Source organism: Schistocerca americana, chromosome 10 (assembly GCF_021461395.2).
Source record: "Schistocerca americana isolate TAMUIC-IGC-003095 chromosome 10, iqSchAmer2.1, whole genome shotgun sequence".
NCBI classification, from domain to species: domain Eukaryota; kingdom Metazoa; phylum Arthropoda; class Insecta; order Orthoptera; family Acrididae; genus Schistocerca; species Schistocerca americana.
Genome location: NC_060128.1, coordinates 195091197 through 195109528, shown reverse-complemented (window position 1 = coordinate 195109528; position 18332 = coordinate 195091197). Strand labels below are relative to the sequence as shown.

Sequence of the window (18332 nt, the reverse complement as noted above, 5' to 3'; positions counted from 1 at the left end):
CCAGCCACAATGAGTGAGGCATCTGTTCATACCCTAGGCTCCTACACCTTCAGAATGGAAATGAGTAATGATTTCATCTCAGCTCTCATCACCCTTGAAAATTTACTGGTCAATGCTAGATGGAAGTCACTCTCTCAAAAGAAAAATCACTGGCTATTTTTCAAAATCGTGTCTGATGGAAACATAACTGAAACATTGGTAGCCAAGCCCATATTTATTCTGATGTACCTAGAGAATTTAAGAATGAGCTACAAGTGTACCTGAAAAGAAGCAATATACAGATAATCAATAGTTGGAATATTTGTGGTTTTACCGTACTTCAATAATTTAATTATGCGAGTGGCAATTCAGAGGTAGGCTGCTAAAATTGTTACCAAAAAGTTCAATCAACATGCAAATGTCATGGAGACCCTCTGTGAACTGATAAGGGAATCCCTTGAGGAAAGGAAATGTTCTTTTTGCAAAATATTATTGAGAAAATTTAGAGAACAGGCACACAAAGTTGACTGCAGAACGATTCTACTGCCGCCAACGTACATTCTGCATAAGGACCACAAAGACAAGATAAGTGACACTAAGGCTCGTATTGACGCATATAGACAAGTGTTTTTCCATCGCTCTATTTGCTAGTGGAACAAGAAATGAAATGGCTAGCAGTGGAACAGTGTACCTTCCGTAAGGCACCATTCAGTGGCACGTGGATTATATGGGGGACATCATTTGTTGAAGGGAGGTAGGCGTCAGGAAAAACATCACTTTACAAAAGTGGTATGTTACAACACACGAAAGGACAATATCTGGACTCCAGAATGACCAGTTAGTTGCAATAACAAACTCTGCAGAAATCTCCTACTACCTCATCTGGTCAGAGGGAAACGGGCCAGGTGTCGTCCGGTGCTGTGGCGAAGACATCCTCTGCTGGGGTGACGGCGAAGTCAGGCGTCCCGGTGACGGCATCTGCGCTCCCGGGCTGAAAGCGCTCTCCTCGCCGTGCTGCAACATCGGTGATATGGCCGATTAGAAGTGGTATACTCTGCAAATCTTGTCACGTATCAATCTGCAGTACCTGGGTGTATACGTAGACAAAGAAAAAAAAATCTCAGATTTTTCCCGGATTTCCCGGTTAAAAATACATTTTCTCCCGGGTGAAAATACACTTTTCCGTGTTAAGTGACAGAATACTGTTCATTGGCACTGTAAAACTCGTCAATTCTTTGAATGTTTATGTTTTTATATACCGACATTTTGAAAGACCTTTGACGTGCAGCAACATGTATTCTGCATATTTCCGTATAACGAAGGTATAAATATGAATTCCACCAAACACCGCATGTCACTTTCCGAAGCATTGAAATCGAGATTGCGAGGTGCTTTTGAAAGCCAGTCATAGCTCACTGTCACGTGATCTTGCCAGCTGATGACAGCACGGACACGTGATGTAGTAAGCGAACAGCAAGATTAGGTTAGATTAATACTTGTTCCATAGATCATGAATACGACACTTCATAATAATGTGGAACGTGTCAGGTTAATAAAAGATGTCTGTACAAGATATTTTTTTTTTTTTTTTTTCTTTTAATTTATATTTAAAAATTCAGCCAATGAGTAGAAGGAGTTGTCATCTAGAAATTCTTTTAATTTATTTTTAAATGTTAGTTGGCAATCTGTCAGGCTTTTGATGCTGTTTGGTAGGTGTGGCAGCATAATTTACCCCTTTCTGTGCCAAAGTCAGATTTAACCCTGCATAGTGAAGATCAGCCTTTCTCCTGGTGTTATAGCTATGCACACTGCTATTACTTTTGAACTGGGTTGGATTATTAACAACAAATTTCATAAGAGAATGTATATACTGTGAGGTTACTGTGAGGATCCCTAGATCCTTAAATAAATGTCTGCAGGATGACCGTGGGTGGGCGCCAGCAATTATTCTGATTACACGTTTTAGAGCAATGAATACTTTTCTACTCAACGATGAATTTGTGGTGTCACCGCCAGACACCACACTTGCTAGGTGGTAGCTTAAATCGGCCGCGGTCCATTTAGTACATGTCGGACCCGCGTGTCGCCACTGTGTGATCGCAGACCGAGCGCCACCACAAGGCAGGTCTCGAGATACGGGATAGCACTCACCCCAGTTGTACGACGACTTTGCTAGCGACTACACTGACGAAGCCTTTCTCTCATTTGCCGAGAGACAGTTAGAATAGCCTTCAGCTTAAGTCCATGACTACGACCTAGCAAGGCGTCATTAACCGTATCTGAAGATAGTCTTATTTGTATTATCAAGAGCGATGTACCACAAGGATGGAATAAAGATAAGTATTCGAGGAGCTGCATACTTTTCTTGTTAGAATTCACTACTTATCCTGTTCCAGAATTCACGCCCGTCTGCGTTAGATTTCGGCCTCCTCTATCTACAAGGTGTTGGCACATTTGCCAACACATCAGAATTACCCCAGAATATGATGCCATACGAAAGCAGTGAATGAAAGTAGGCATAGTAAGCTAATTTACTGAGATTCTTATCACCAAAATTTGCAATAACCCTAATAGCATACGTAGCTGAACTCGGATGTTTCAGCAGACCATCAATGTGTTGCTTCCAGTTTAACCTCTCATCAATGGACACACCTAAAAATTTTGAAAATTTTACTTTAGCTACAGACTTCTGTTCAAAGTCTATATTTATTAATGGAGTTGTGCCATTTACTGTACGGAATTGTATATACTGTGTTTTATCCAAATTTAAAGAGAGTCTGTTTGCTGAGAACCATTTAATAATTTTGCGAAAAACATCATTTACAATTACATCACTTAGTTCTTGGTTTTTTTGATGTTATTACCATACTTGTATCATCAGCAAAAAGAACTAACTTTGCATCTTCATCAATGTGGAATGGTAAGTCATTAATGTATATCAAGAACAGTAAAGGACCTAAGACTGAGCCCTGTGGGACCCCGTACTTGATAGCCCCCCAGTTTGAGGAATCAGCTGTTGTTTTAACATTACATGAACCACTTATTTCAACTTTCTGCATTCTTCCTGTTAAGTATGAATTAAACCATTTGTGCACTGCCCCACTCAAACCATAATGATTTAGCTTATCTAAAAGAATACCATGATTTACACAATCAAAGGCCTTTGAGAGATCACAAAAAATACCAATGGGTGATGTCCGGTTATTCAGAGCATTTAATATTTGATCACTGATCAAATATTAAGTAGCGCGAACACACAAATAAGAAAAGTTAATAGTTGAAATTAATATACATAGCATTCACATATGATATTGGTCTCTAAGATTAGTAAGCTGGAAGAGAAGCTAAGCTTCCACATATATGTTGATATTTTTTGCACATGTTACACTTTAAGATACATCACATAAATGTGCCAGTAAAATTTTTAATAACGACGTAAATGTTTGATCTTCTGGGCTCGAAATTCTTCTAAATGGTCGACCTCAAAGAGCTGATTTTTAAATGAGTGTCAAACGTTTTGTGATTTAAGTAATTCATCGTACATTCTTGCACGTAGTTCATCTTGCGTAAAAGGAAATTTGGTTTGAATGTAACACTTTTCAAACCACCATTCGCGATATTTTCCTGCGACCTGTTAGAAATAGGTTATTTTCAGCAGTTGGAAGAGAGTGCCAGATAATAGGCGTCACCGCGTTTACGCAGCTATGACGACGCAGGAAGGCCATATGTTCATACATGTAAAACATTAAAAGATCTTACATTATGTCATAAAAGAAATGAGACATCAGACGATACTTCAAGAGCATCGGAATTTCGTGAACAATGCTAAAATTCATAATTCGGCTTAAAATGCACATTCATATGTCCAGATTCGTATGTAAATTTTCTTGGAGTACCAGTACTGTATTATCTCGTGTTTCGCTCTTTATTATGGCATAATGCCATATGTGCACTTGAAATGCAGCGAACAGTTGAAACTAGCCAACAGTGTGAAATTAAACTCTTTGTTTCAAATAAAACAGAAAAGATTAATGAAAGCCAAATCTCTTTAGCAAACGGACAAATATTTTTAGCCTTCCGTAATTATGTGAACGTATTTTAATTCATTTGATAACTCCCGGCTGCAAAAATCCATTTGTTATCACTTAACGCGAGAGCAATAAACTAAGAGGAAACAACAAAATCACTGAACGTAAACACATGTCACGTGGAGACGATCCATCTCCCCACCACAACTCAGACTGTTCTGGGCATCAGCACCAGATTTACTATATTTCCGAACCGGGGCAATATTAAGTAGCCAAGATGGCCGCCGATAAGTGACGCCAGAAACCATTTCCAGAAAGTTAAGTGATTTAGACAAGAATATAATTTAGTTTAACGCCGACAACAAATTAAATAGGTGCATTAGTGTATCGTTTAGTCTTGCCATTAAAGGTTTGACTTTTCTTTGCATATTTTTTCAGAAAACACGAAAAGATCGTAACTTCGCGAAGTCGCGCTTAGGCTTAAATTTTGTAAACGTGTTTGTTTCTTGTTTCACGGTAATTTAACTAGTTTCTCGGTAACAAATAAGTAAACTACCGTAAATAGCGTATAACTTCATTGTTGTAATACAGATTTCAGAAAAACAGCGTAACTTTATATCAGAAACTTGCCTATATACATTTGTTTATAGGCCTAATTCTCGTAACGTTTTTGGAGAATCAAAGTTAAAGTATCTCGTTTAATTGTCCTTTTTTTCATTCCATCGAGTGAAATATATAATTAATAGCGTATACCTTCATTGTTTTAATACAGATCTCAGAAAAACAGCAGAATTTTAAATCAGAAACTTGCTTATATATATTTGTGAATAGGGTAAATTCTTGTAACGTCTTTTTTGATTTTCGGTAATTTAACTGATTTATTCTAGCTAAAGTATTATTTTTGCCATGAGTGAGAAGTGCCTGACTTGCCGTAGAATTGTTAGTTTCGGGGTTTGGTGTGGTGGATGTAGTAGTTTTTTTTCACTGGGGGGGGGGGGGGGGGGGGGGGGACTGCAGTGGCGTGGGTGTTGGGAAAGTGGATCAGGCTCATCAGTGGTTATGTAGGATTTGCAGCAGAGATAGGAAGATAGTGGAACAGGAGGGGAAAATTGCTGCCCTTCAGGCTGAGCTAGATCAGGCTAGGGAAGATCTGGACAGGTTAAGGAGGGAGAAGGGCAAAGAGAGGTGGGAAGTGGCAACAGGTAGCAGAAGGAACAGGCCTAGAACTAAGTCTGACAGTTTTGTGGTGAATGTCAAAAATAAGTTTGACCTGTTGCTTCAGTTAGAAACTGATGAGCCTCAAGCAGAGGTAGGTGTAGACAGGACACAACAAACTTTCAATAGGAAATTGAAAAAGAATGTAGGAAAGTCATCGAAAAGGAAGAAAGTTTTGTTGTTAGGCAGTTCTCATGCCAGAGGTGTAGGCCAACTTCTGCAGGAGGAATTAGGACCAGAATACCAGGCCACAATTTTTTTCAAACCAAGTGCTAGTCTGGATCAGGTGACAGAGGATTTAGGTACACTCTGTAAAGGATTTACCAGGGAAGACACCGTGGTTATTGTGGGAGGGCCAGGGAACAGCATCGACAGAGATCCTGGGTACAGTATAGAGTGTGACCTGGTAAAGATTGCGTCGGCATCGAGACACACCAATGTTGAATTTGTATCTTTCCTGAGACGCCATGACCGGCCTCATTTGAACTCTTCTGTTGGGAGAGTTAATTTGGAATTGGAACAGCTGCTTGGGTCGGGTGCGGGGGCTCATATTGGTGTGGTTCCTGTTGATTATCTCAGTAGGTGGGACTATACCAGGCACGGCCTAAATCTCAACAGGAAAGGGAAGGGGAAACTGGCTGGGGTAATAGCAGGAAATTTAAGGGGGGGAGGCACTGCCATGAATGGTAAAATACCAGTGGTTACAGGTGTTGGAGCAGCACCTTTTTTAGGATAGGTAAGACAGAAAGATGTCAAGTTCTACGAGAGCTCAGGATTGAAACAAATCTTCAGTTTAGGAAAGAAATTAAACAGCACAATTCTAGCACAATTGATCACCAATCACAGCTATCAATTATAAATTTTCACCAATCACCAGAAATTTTATCTCCACCAAGTTGTATCTCAGTCCTAGGTACTTGCATTGATGAATTAAAGTCACCCAACCCAGTTGACATAATCTGCCTCTCTGAACACCATGTGACCACTGGTATAGGAACTAGGCCTAAGCACAATGAGAAACTCAGACAGGAGAGTACTGCAAATGTTAGAATAAGGAAAGGTTCTCATAAAAGTATAATTAAAAATAATGTAAGTGTATTTCATCAAAATATTGGGAGTTTAAAGAATAAAGTAGATGAGCTTCTGGTTTGTTTAGAAGATTTAGAAGCTGAGAATGAAATAGATATACTATGCCTGTCTGAGCATCACATTGTTACTGATATGGATAAGGTAAATGTAAGTGGATATAAGCTCTCTGCACATGTAATGAGAGAAAATATGGACAAAGGAGGAGTTGCCATATATGTCAAAAGTTATCATTGTGCAAAAAGTATAGAAACAAAAAAGTTTTGTGTAGAGAAACATATAGAAGCATGTGCCTGTGAGCTTAAATTAAATAAAGGCACATTTATAATTGTAACTGTATATAGGTCCCCATCAGGAAATTTTCATCTATTTCTGAAAAATTTGGACTCCTTGTTGTGCTATCTGTCAGACAGGGGGAAGCAAATTATTATTTGTGGGGACTTCAATGTAGATTCTCTGAAAGAGGGTAATAGGAAAAATGACCTTGAAGTATTACTCGGTTCTTTCAATTTGACACCCGTTATTGATTTTCCTACTCGGGTGGTAAAGGATAGCAGCTCACTGATAGATAACTTCTTTATAGACCAAGATGAGTTTAACCAGATAAATGCTCAGCCTGTTGAGAATGGTCTTTCTGATCATGGTGCACAGCTAGTTACAATATATGACATAGCTCCATTCAGCAATACTAAACAGTCCTCCAAAGTAGTACTTTCAGTCAACGATTTAACAATTGCAAATTTCAGGGAAAGCCTACAGCAGTTAGACTGGGATGAGGTGTACCGTGAACCTGATGCCAATTTAAAATATAATTTATTTCATGACATTTTTGTAAATGCATTTGAAAACTGCTTCCCCAAGAAAATAGTTAAATATACTCGTAAGAAACCTTGTAACAAACCATGGCTTACTAAGGGTATAAAAATATCTTGTAACCGGAAAAGGGAAATGTATCTGATAGCAAGAAAGAGTAGTGACCCAGAAACTATCAAAAATTATAAAAACTACTGTGTTATATTAAGAAAAGTTATTAAAAAATCCAGGAGTATGTGTATCATGTCTGAAATCAGCAACTCTGATAATAAAATTAAAACAATTTGGAATATTATTAAAAGAGAAACAAGTCAACCAAGAGCAGAGGAAGACAGTATTACCATCAAATTGAATGAAAACTTTACGAACAAAAAGTAAGAAGTTGAAAATATTTTTAATAATCATTTTCTAAATGTTGTGGATATAGTAGGATCCAGGTGTTCATTAGAAGATGCTAGGCTGTTAATGGAAGAGGCCATACCTATGCAATTTGATAGAATTGAAATCTCACCCACTTCTCCCTCTGAAATTAGGAAAATAATAAACTTGCTTAAAAGCAAAAACTCACATGGAATTGATGGAATTTCCAGCAAAATACTAAAAGCTTGTTCTCAACAGATAAGTAAGATTCTCAGCCACCTGTGTAATAGCTCTCTGGAACAGGGCATTTTCCCTGATAGACTGAAATATGCTATTGTTATATCTTTGCATAAAAAGGGGGATAGATCTGATGTCAACAATTACCGTCCAATCTCCCTTCTAACAGCTTCATCCAAAATTTTTGAGAAAGTAATGTATTCAAGAGTAGCTTCACATATCTGTAAAAATGAAGTACTAACAAAATGTCAGTTTGGTTTCCAGAAAGGTTTTTCAACAGAAAATGCCATTTATGCTTTCACCAGTCAAATTTTGAATGATCTGAATAACCGAACACCACCCATTGGGATTTTTTGTGATCTCTCAAAGGCTTTTGACTGTGTAAATCATGAAATTCTGCTAGACAAGCTCAAGTATTGTGGCATGAGTGGGACAGTGCACAAATGGTTTAATTCGTACCTAACTGGAAGAGTGCAGAAAGTTGAAATAAGTAGTTCTCGTAACATGCAAAGATCAGCACATTCTTCAAACTGGGAAACTATCAAGAATGGGGTTCCACAAGGGTCAGTCTTGGGTCCTTTGTTGTTCTTATTATATATTAATGACTTGCCATTCTATATTCATGAAGAGGCAAAGTTAGTTCTCTTTGCTGATGATACAAGTATAGTAATCACACCTGACAAACAAGAATTAACTGATGAAATTGTCAATACTGTCTTTCAGAAAATTACTAAGTGGTTCCTTGTAAACGGACTCTCACTGAATTTTGATAAGACACAGTACATACAGTTCCGTACAGGGAATGGTATGACACCATTAATAAATATAGACCTTAATCAGAAGCATATACCTAAGGTAGAATATTCCAAATTTTTAGGTGTGTCCATTGATGAGAGATTAAATTGGAAGAAACACATTGATGATCTGCTGAAACGTTTGAGTTCAGCTACTTATGCAATAAGGGCCATTGCAAATGTTGGTGATAAACATCTTAGTAAATTAGCTTACTACGCCTATTTTCACTCATTGCTTTCATATGGCATCATATTTTGGAGGAATTCATCACTGAGGAATAATATGGCATCATATTTTGGGGGAATTCATCACTGAGGAATAAAGTATTTATTGCACAAAAGCGTGTAATCAGAATAATAGCTGGAGTCCACCCAAGATCATCCTGCAGATATTTATTTAAGGATGTAGGGATATTCACAGTAGCTTCTCAGTATATATACTCTCTTATGAAATTTGTTATTAACAACCAAACCCAATTCAAAAGTAATAGCAGTGTGCATAACTACAATACTAGGAGAAAGGATGATCTTCACTATTCAAGATTAAATCTAACTTTGGCACAGAAAGGGGTGAATTATACTGGCACTTAAGTCTTTGGTCACTTACCAAATAGTATCAAAAGTCTGACAGATAACCAACAAGTATTTAAGAAGAAATTAAAAGAATTTCTGAATGACAACTCCTTCTACTCCATAGAGGAATTTTTAGACATAAATTAAGAAAAAAAAAGAAAAAAAAATTTTAAAAAAAATTTAAAAAAAAAATAAAAACAAAAAACACAAAAAAATAAAGTTGTTATATTAACTTAAGTATGTTGTTAAATTAACCTAATTATGTCATGTGTTAGAAAATTCGACTCGTTCCACATCATTACGAAATATCGTATTCATGATCCATGGAACTAGTATTAATCTAATCTAATCTACAATCGTTACTAAAGTTAGTAAGTCTGTCAATAGGGCTAGGAGAGTATTTATGCTGGAAAGAACAGGTTGGTTGGTTGGTTGTTTGGTTGGTTGGGGGAAGAGACCAAACAGCGAGGTTATCGGTCTCACAGGATTAGGGAAGGATGGGGAAGGAAGTTGGCTGTGCCCTTTCAAAGGAACCATCCCGGCATTTGCCTGGAGTGATTTAGGGAAATCACGGAAAACTTAAATCGGGATGGTCGGACGTGGGATTGAACCGTCGTCCTTCCGAATGTGAGTCCAGTGTGCTAACCACTGCGCCACCTCGCTCGGTAAAGAACAGGTGAGCAGGTGTTTGCAACCAGTTTAGACAAAGAATGATCATCGTCTAGTTCCAATACGATGGAGGTAGAGGAATTACGGGCAAAGTTTAACATACTGTAAATTATGCTCCGGAGAAGTATGTGCTGAGTGAGTGGCTTAAGTATGGGAACCACTCACCACATTATAATAATAAAATTCGGAAAATACTGAGCAAGCAGATACAGTTACATTCTCGGTTCAACAAAGAACACAGAATTGTCAACAAGCAAAAGTTATTATAAACTCAAGCATCTCTAAAAAGATCGATGTGCAAACCATGTAACAACTTCCACCATCATACCTTAGTGGAAGATCTTGCTGAGAACTTGAGAAAATTCTGGCATTACTTAAAATCATTAAGTGGGTATTTTTGTGATACCGCCATCTTCGTGTACATTTTCCCTGCGGCAAAAACTTTTTGGTGTGTGTGTGTGTGTGTGTGTGTGTGTGTGTGTGTGTGTGTGGTTTACGCAATGTGGTTATATACAAAAGTGTTGCACACACTCTACAGTATTTTGTGAATATGAGCCAACAACATTCCGCCAAACTGAAGAGCTGTTTTGGATGACACCACCATCCAGAGAACCTTTCAACATGAGGGGGAAGAAAGAGGCAAAAACTTTGGTAAATACACATCTCAATGTGAACAGTCTTTTGAAGAAGAACCTGTCAGTCTGAAACAGATTGTGGCAATATTTGTGTAAATAAACAGCGTTGCTGTCTTCTTGTCTGAAAGAATCAACCTATATTTTGCACACAGCCACAGGCTCAAAATGGCAGTTTTTGACAAAAGAGCAATAACATCTGTATGTAAACATTTTAGCCGGTCTACTGGAGAGGTTTTTGAATTGCAGTTTATGTCAATAGGCGCAAGAACTTGAACCTTTTTACTTTAAGTTAAACTGCACGCAGGACTGGTGTGTTTTTGGAAAATCAAAGATATTCGATCCGTACCTGCGACTGAGGTGTGCCCGTGCGGGGAGAAGGCGACTGGCCGCGGTTGGCAGCAGAGCTCGGGCTCGGTGCCATCAGCTGCTGCTGCTGCAGTGCCGCGGACCCCCCGGGGCTGGGGAGCGGCGACGCCCCCCCTCCGGCAGGCGAAGGCACCGTCGGCGAGCGCGCCACGTACGTCGGAGACGGGGGCTCCGCGCCTCCGCCAGCCGGTAGCTGCGAACGCTGCTTCTGCTGCTGCTTGTTGCGGTACTCCTGGAACGGGCGCAATTTGTCGTCAGTGCGAAAACGAGTACTCGGGAGATGCGAAATAGACGGAAGTTTCGCACGGTAGTACTACGTGAGAATGTTTCTGCGAAATAAGCACGTGACTCCCGCTATCACCTGAGTGACTGAGCTGTAATGTACCACTTCAGTAAAGTGAGATGTTGCGCAACGCTTATAGTGCCGACAAATAACGACACTCGAACGTTATCGGCCCCTTTAGTAAGTCTCGACAATTACGTCGTGTACCAATTTCGCGTTATCCGTGCGAGCGACCGAGCTGTGACGGATGCGGAATTTCCGGGACGAGCGGTGATACCGGCAGTACTTTGCAGCACCTACCGGTTTGGCGATTACTCCGCACAGCTGCACCCGAGCCTCGGAGACGAGCTCTGCTCTGCGAAACGGCACACACCGCGGTAGTGGACTACATTGTAAAAAGGATTGAAGATAGCCAGTCTGCTCTGAAATCCGATAGGGACGTGGGTTTGAACTGTCTATCAATGTGTAATACTTCGAGCAGTTATCAAATTAGAATGGCAGGGGATTTTCTGAGACAGTACGAGAGAAGAATAGATGTACAACTTCGAAGTGTTACTTCTGTTATTTAGTAGTTTACTGGGCACAGGAAAGAACGATTCCATTTCCAGGACAGGCCAAAATACACAAGTGACGAAGTTCACAAAGGGAAGCACAAAGATACTGAGAGGGTAGATATACTCCGTACAAATGAGTCACTAATTTCAGATCCGAACATGCCAGCATCGATATTAGTACAGGAAGTTCCCCTCCGACCGTGCGTCGAATGGAGCAGGGAACATCCCACAATGTATGGCTTTATTATTTCTTGGAAAATATAGTTAAAGAGTTTTTTCACATTACGATTTAATGAAATAACAATAAAATGTTTATTTCTTATGTTTAACATTGAAGATTCGTGCAACAGAGTGACGAGGCTGTGTATACTTCACTGGGGGTGGACCGCAGTAGCACCAGTTACAGTGGCACCTCGAGCCGACGGTTAGCGGTCACGAGATACTGCCATTTTGTTCTAATGCCCTGTAACACTTATAATTGTAACTGCAAAAAGGAAAGAAAATGAAAAACTTTTATAAATCTAACCTTTCAAATGTCCAGTTTTCGTGTTGTAACCAGTAACAAATGTTGTCTGATAACTTACTGAAGACTGCTTAATGGTGATTACGAAAGCAACACTTTTCTTAATTGTGATGTGTTTATGCTATGAAGGGCGGAAATAAATATTTTATTGGTGGAAAGTGGAAAATAAACTACACTGGATGAAAGGACTATTTGAAAAATAACTATCCTGTCTTACTGGGAGCTCTGAAGAATGCCGAATGAAATGAAATATTTTGTACAATTACGAAAAGCGAAGCCCTCGGAGATTAATATATTGCTGTACCAATAATATGGGAAGATCAAAAATACATGTGAACAACTAGTCTTCAAAAATATTAAAAATTTGGCAAACGGAAAGCCCAAACAGCTATTCAAGTTATGAATGTATAAAAATTTCAGAATCAGCTCAACAAATGTGTACTAAAAGGTATTTCATCTCTGCTCAAAAGTGTAACAGCGAAAAATAAACAACATTCTGAGGCTGTTATCTTACACTGTCATCCAAATTGTAAAAACTATCCCGATGCTAAAAATAAATATTCCCAACAAGAACTTGCTCATGAAGTGAAACAGTACTTATATAAAATCATGTAATTTAAAAAATATATTGAACAAATAGGATGTTCACGGTGTGCCAGTCAACAGTTACACAAAATGAGGCAAATCACATATCTGTGAAATGAGGCAACAATATATTTTTAAATGTTTTGCCTGTACGATGGAAGTAAGAATGACAAAAAGGTAAAGAAGTGAACAGACAGAATGTGCACGAACCAGTAGGGAGGTAGATCGGGGAGATGAACAGGGGGTGAGCCGAGTGTGTGAGCAAGTGGGGCGACAGGAGTAAATCAATGCGGCTCTGTATTTGTGAACACCTGTATTACTGTTGACAACCAATTTCATCATACTAAAGGCTGCGGCTAATACGTCCAATACAAGTTTTCCGAGATGCCAAACAAAACAGTATTCTTATCACCACAAAACAATTTCAATGAAGTCGTACCACCGCCAAGCATTTGGTTCGTTACAGTAATTGTGAATGTGTTTACTAGAGTAGAAAAATGTCTCTCACTCATATAACCGACAGGATAGTACATCCATTAAGTGAGCACTTGAAAACATCGTCAAAAGTAGGTGCTGCAATCACTATACACTGACAGCCGTAACCAGTCACTTTTATCGACTTTTGTATGATGCACTTTGGACCACTGTACTTCTGCAATTACCTGACATTGTCAGAAGGAGAGCGATCTATATATTAATGCAAAAAAAGCTTCCAATATAAAAATTTGCTTGCTCAGATTGAAGCTGATATATATCCTAATTAGTAGTTTCAGGAAAGTGTATTGTCATCTTCGGATTACTGGACACGTGAATTACGAGAGTGGTTTTTAAAAAGTTCTCGGAACGGAATAGAGAAAAAATACTTATGTCACTGAAACTTTTTTTTATTTTTCATTATAGTCTCCTTGTAGATTAATGCGCGAGGTCCAAAGATGTTCCAGTGCCTTGACCCCATCTCGAAAATGAGTTTCCTTCATGCCTACAAAATAGCTGTCAACTCCGACTATCAATTCTTTGTTTGAACTGAATCTCTGTCCATACAGAAAAATTTTCAGTACCTTAGTTCACGTAATTTTGCCATGGCGACAGCACATGTTTGCGGGTGCACACTTTCTTGATGGAAGGTGGTTTTCTGCCTTGCTAAACCTGGCCTTTTTTGGAATTTGTCCAGGAGGTTAGCAATAGTATTCTCCAGTAACTGTTTGCCCAGTGGGGAGATTATCTACAAACAAAATCCCCTTCGCATCCTAGAACACTGATCCCACGACCTTTCCCGCCGAAGGAATTGTCTTTGCTTTCTTAGGTGGTGGAGAATCAGCATGTTTCCACTGCTTTGACTGTTGTTTTGTCTCTGGGGTATAATAGTGCACCCAAGTTGCATCTGTAGTCACAAACCAGCACAAAAAATCTTGTTCATTTCCCCTAAAAGGGGCCAAACGTTGTTCCGATATGTCCATTCTCGTGCATTTTTGATCCGAGAGTCGCGGCACCCATCTTGCAGGGAATTTTTTCATTTCTAATTTGTCAGTTGAAATGTGGTCTATCCTTTCAGATGACATCTGGTAAGTGTGAGCAGTTTCGTGCACTTTCAATCGGCGATCCCCTGTGACCATTTTGGACACTTTCGGAATGATTTCTGGAGTTGTGACGCATATCGGCCGACCAATGAGCGCATCATCATTTAAATTCATTTGTCTACTTGGTAACAGTTGAATATAAAGGAGCAGAGTCCCCCAGTGTATTTTGGAATTGGCACGAATGTCCTTTGCTTTCACACCTTTCTGTACGAAGTAATTAATCACTGCTCGAATCTCGATTTTTTCTATCTTCACAAATCACCACACGGGAACAACAACAGAGCCACGTCACCACCACAGCTCCCTTCCGAAAGCACTGATGTGGCACGTGTTTACAGGCAACAGTCCAATGAATACCGTGTAAAGAACTCGTTGTACTAGTGCTGACCCCTCGTGGTGATTCCGAGTACTTTTCAAACCACCCTCTATGTGTGGCACATCAGCATCTGTCCACTGAAAACACAGAGGTAAACTGACAGAGAAGATACTCCCATGCAACACTAAGTAGACTAAAATAGAAACCATAACTGCACCAGCAAGGCACTGAGGTGCCAAATTTATCAGACAGAGCACTTACACTGCTGTCAGATTCGCGTATGTCGATACCAGCTCCGTACCCAATCTGACGTATTTGACATGTCTGTGCCTTGATGATGGAGTTAAGTCTTTTATTTTAGTATATTTAGTGTTGCATGGGAGTGTCTTTTCTGTGAGCTACCTCTATGGTTGGCAATGTGCCACATATAGTGACTTAGTAATCCACATATCCGACGATCGGACGGTGGCAATATAAATTTGCTGAAACTAGTGATCAGAGTATGCATCAGCTGTGATCTAGGCAATAAATCCATTTTGGTAGCTTTTTTTTACATCATACCTCTGTCATCAGTTCAGTTTATTTATATTGACAAAATACAACAGACGATTTGTACGTACGACTCCTCCACATCTCCACATATGACTCGAGCACGGGGGGAAGGGGAGGGGGGGGGGGGGGGGGGGGGGGCACACCAGTACCCGCTAAACTTCAAAATGGTCGCAGACCCGTTTGGGAGTCGCACGCCCCTCTCACGAACATTACGTACAACACGTGCTCTCCTTACCTGCACGAGCATGCTGTGCTGGCGGCTCTGCCGGCGTGCCGCCTCCAGGTGCTTCTGCAGAGCCGCCGTCTCCGCCGTCACCTGCGCCAGCTGTCCGGCTTCCGCCTCCCCCAGCTCCGACCCCGCCTTGCGCAGTGAGCGCTGCTTGCTGTTCAGGGACTGCAAGAGGGAGCAGACGCCGTCTCACCTCGCAAGCTCTGCACCTCCCTCCCGCATGGGTGCGTGCCAGAGCTCCGACTTTCCACTACGCGGGTTGCACACGGTGACCTACAGCTCGTATGCGGGTTTCAAATTGAAAACTACCCCCCAAAAAAAAAAAAAAATTTGTATCAATATTTGCTGGAATATAATCTTATACAGATGCATACCGGGTGGCTCCTGGGATATGATAAGCACATTATCTTTCATGTTCGTAATGCTCATAACAAGTTCCAAGTGTCGCACCTGTGTAAGACACCCATAAATCTCTCAATCTAAATTGTAAGTCTAGAATAAGCAAGTACTCGGACATCGCCGGATGGTCAGTTACTCTGAACAAAATGAAGTGCACACGAAGTTACTTGGTACTTTCTGTTAACCCAAACTGCCCACATTGCTACTCCAGTCAACTTTACCGAGTGTGGTGGCACAGCGGTAAGTCCACTAGACTCGCATTTGGCAGGACGACAGATAAAACCCGTGTCCGGCCATCCTGATTTAGGTTTTCTGTGACTTCCCTAAATCACTTCAGGCAAATGCTGGCAGGACAGTTCCTTTGAAAGGGCACAACCGATTTCCTTACCCATCCTTCCCTCAACCGATGGGACCGACGACCTCGCGATTTGGTCCCCTCTCCCAAATTGACCAACCAGTCACAGGAATGGGTCGTGCATGTCTGGTTAGGTAGGAGAGGTGCCCTCCCTATCACTGTCACCCTCCCCCTCCCCTTTTCTGTACACCAATATTCATTGAATGTGAGTTTCTTCTTCATCTTTAGCTTTTTGATGTTTCAATATAGTTAGTAACATGTCCAGTACAGGTTGTTCACAATATTGTCATAGGAGGTTTTAAAGCTCATCTCTACAACAGCAAGACAATTTCAGTAATATTTATATACGGCTCCTTAGTATTATTCACTGGTATGTATTTGATTTTTTTTTTCTATGTCAAGAGTCATGTGTATTTGTGCGCACGGGCTTGTGTGTGTGTGTGTGTGTGTGTGTGTGCGCGCGCGCGAAAATGATGGTAAAATGAGAAGAAAGAATATGAATCAAGTTTTGTGTGTAATATTTTTCCACGTTTTTTCACAATCCTCAGCTACTGGCAACAAAAAACTAAATTTGGTGCCATTAAACCACTTTTTAAAAATCTCTAATGAAAACAGGCTGTAGGGACACACGGACGTTTTCACTTAACGGACAAGCGTTTCAGTATTTTTTTCACATTTTCACTCAATAAAATGATGCGAGAGAGTATAACAAAGATACGACAATTTGAAAGTCAGAGCTCTGCTGGACATCTCACATTTTTATCTCACAAAGCAACTATTCTACTATGTACATTTTTATAATCTATGAACAAGTAAACAAGCAAGTTACATAGTACACAAAATAGTGAATATATGCTAGAATTAATTTTTTCCCATGCTACAAGCAAAATTAAGGCAGGAAATAAATCCTGCTGCTACAGCAGCCCTGCCAAGCCGCACAAAATATTTACAAACAGAGATAACAAATAAAAATTACAGCAAAATGTTGAAGAATTTGCTCTCAGAAAATGCATATCCCAGTTAAAAAATACAGTGCATCCCAAAATGTTTGCGCCACAGCTGACACGGGATTGTGAGCACAAAATGCAAGAAACTGACAGGAAATTACCCACTGGCTGTGTTTAGCACAGGTATATGTTATTGGCCTCTGACAGATAACTCTTTGAATAAAGAAGTTTGGTTCCAGTAATTGTGGCACCCACATAACTAAATCCTCATGTAACATCTATCTTAACACAAAACTGCCTGTCCACTAAATGACAGAAACTTACGTCTGCTCTCTCAGTCTTACGAAGCTGAAGCCCCAGCAGCAGTAAACTAATACTTTCCACGTTAGTATTAACTGGTAGCTGTGGTCGGCATTTTGTGCCCATAATGCCGTACATCCTTTGGGAACACTCCACGTATCGACACGTGAACCATTCTCCTGTCAAGTCTCAACAGTGAGAGTTAAATGAAGTGGGTAGAAAGAGGTGTTTCTCAAAAATCAGTGATATTCCTCATTAACATTGTCAAAGTTACATTGCCATCAACTTTCTAAATGCAGTCACTCATATTTTTTGGCTGCAAACAAGTCAATAGTTGTAACTCAGAATAATTAAACAGTGTCAGGTCTGCATTAAACCAGTCATATAATGAATGAGTTTAATTTTGGGCACATCTTGTAAAAGAAATTATGCAATTTGTGAACTGCTGTCCCATAAGTTGCAGGGTATCTTACATTAAATGACAGACTTCTTGTATAATAAAAGGAAAGTAGCAACAGCAAGTGCAAGTGTCTGCTAATGTTTATCTTTTATTACCACAATCTGACAAGCAACAACATACTTATTGGCAACTTATTACATCAGCCAATACAACAGAGTTACATTTTAAAGTGGCAAAGAAACACAAAAGTAACTTTTTGACTGCATACTCTCAAAAATTGCCATAATGAACTAATTAAGACCCATAAGTATTCTGAGATATCTACATACTTTGTCACTTCGGAATATATTTCATTACAGATGTCGGAGAGTGTTAAAATACACTCCTGGAAATTGAAATAATAACACCGTGAATTCATTGTCCCAGGAAGGGGAAACTTTACTGACACATTCCTGGGGTCAGATACATCACATGATCACACTGACAGAACCACAGGTACATAGACACAGGCAACAGAGCATGCACAATGTCGGCACTAGTACAGTGTATATCCACCT

At 39.9% G+C, this 18332-nt stretch overlaps 1 protein-coding gene across 1 annotated transcript in view; it reads right to left on the bottom strand.

Moving 5' to 3' along the window:
- The window catches only part of LOC124552384 (histone-lysine N-methyltransferase 2C-like), a 434288-nt gene that overhangs the window by 181855 nt on the left and 234101 nt on the right, over positions 1-18332 (bottom strand). Inside the window, exons 43-45 of the mRNA XM_047126647.1 lie at positions 15381-15539; positions 10736-10987; positions 857-993 (exon numbers count right to left, since the gene is read on the bottom strand). Of these exons, the coding sequence (XP_046982603.1) occupies positions 857-993; positions 10736-10987; positions 15381-15539 (548 nt within the window). The remainder of the gene's footprint in view (positions 1-856; positions 994-10735; positions 10988-15380; positions 15540-18332) is intronic.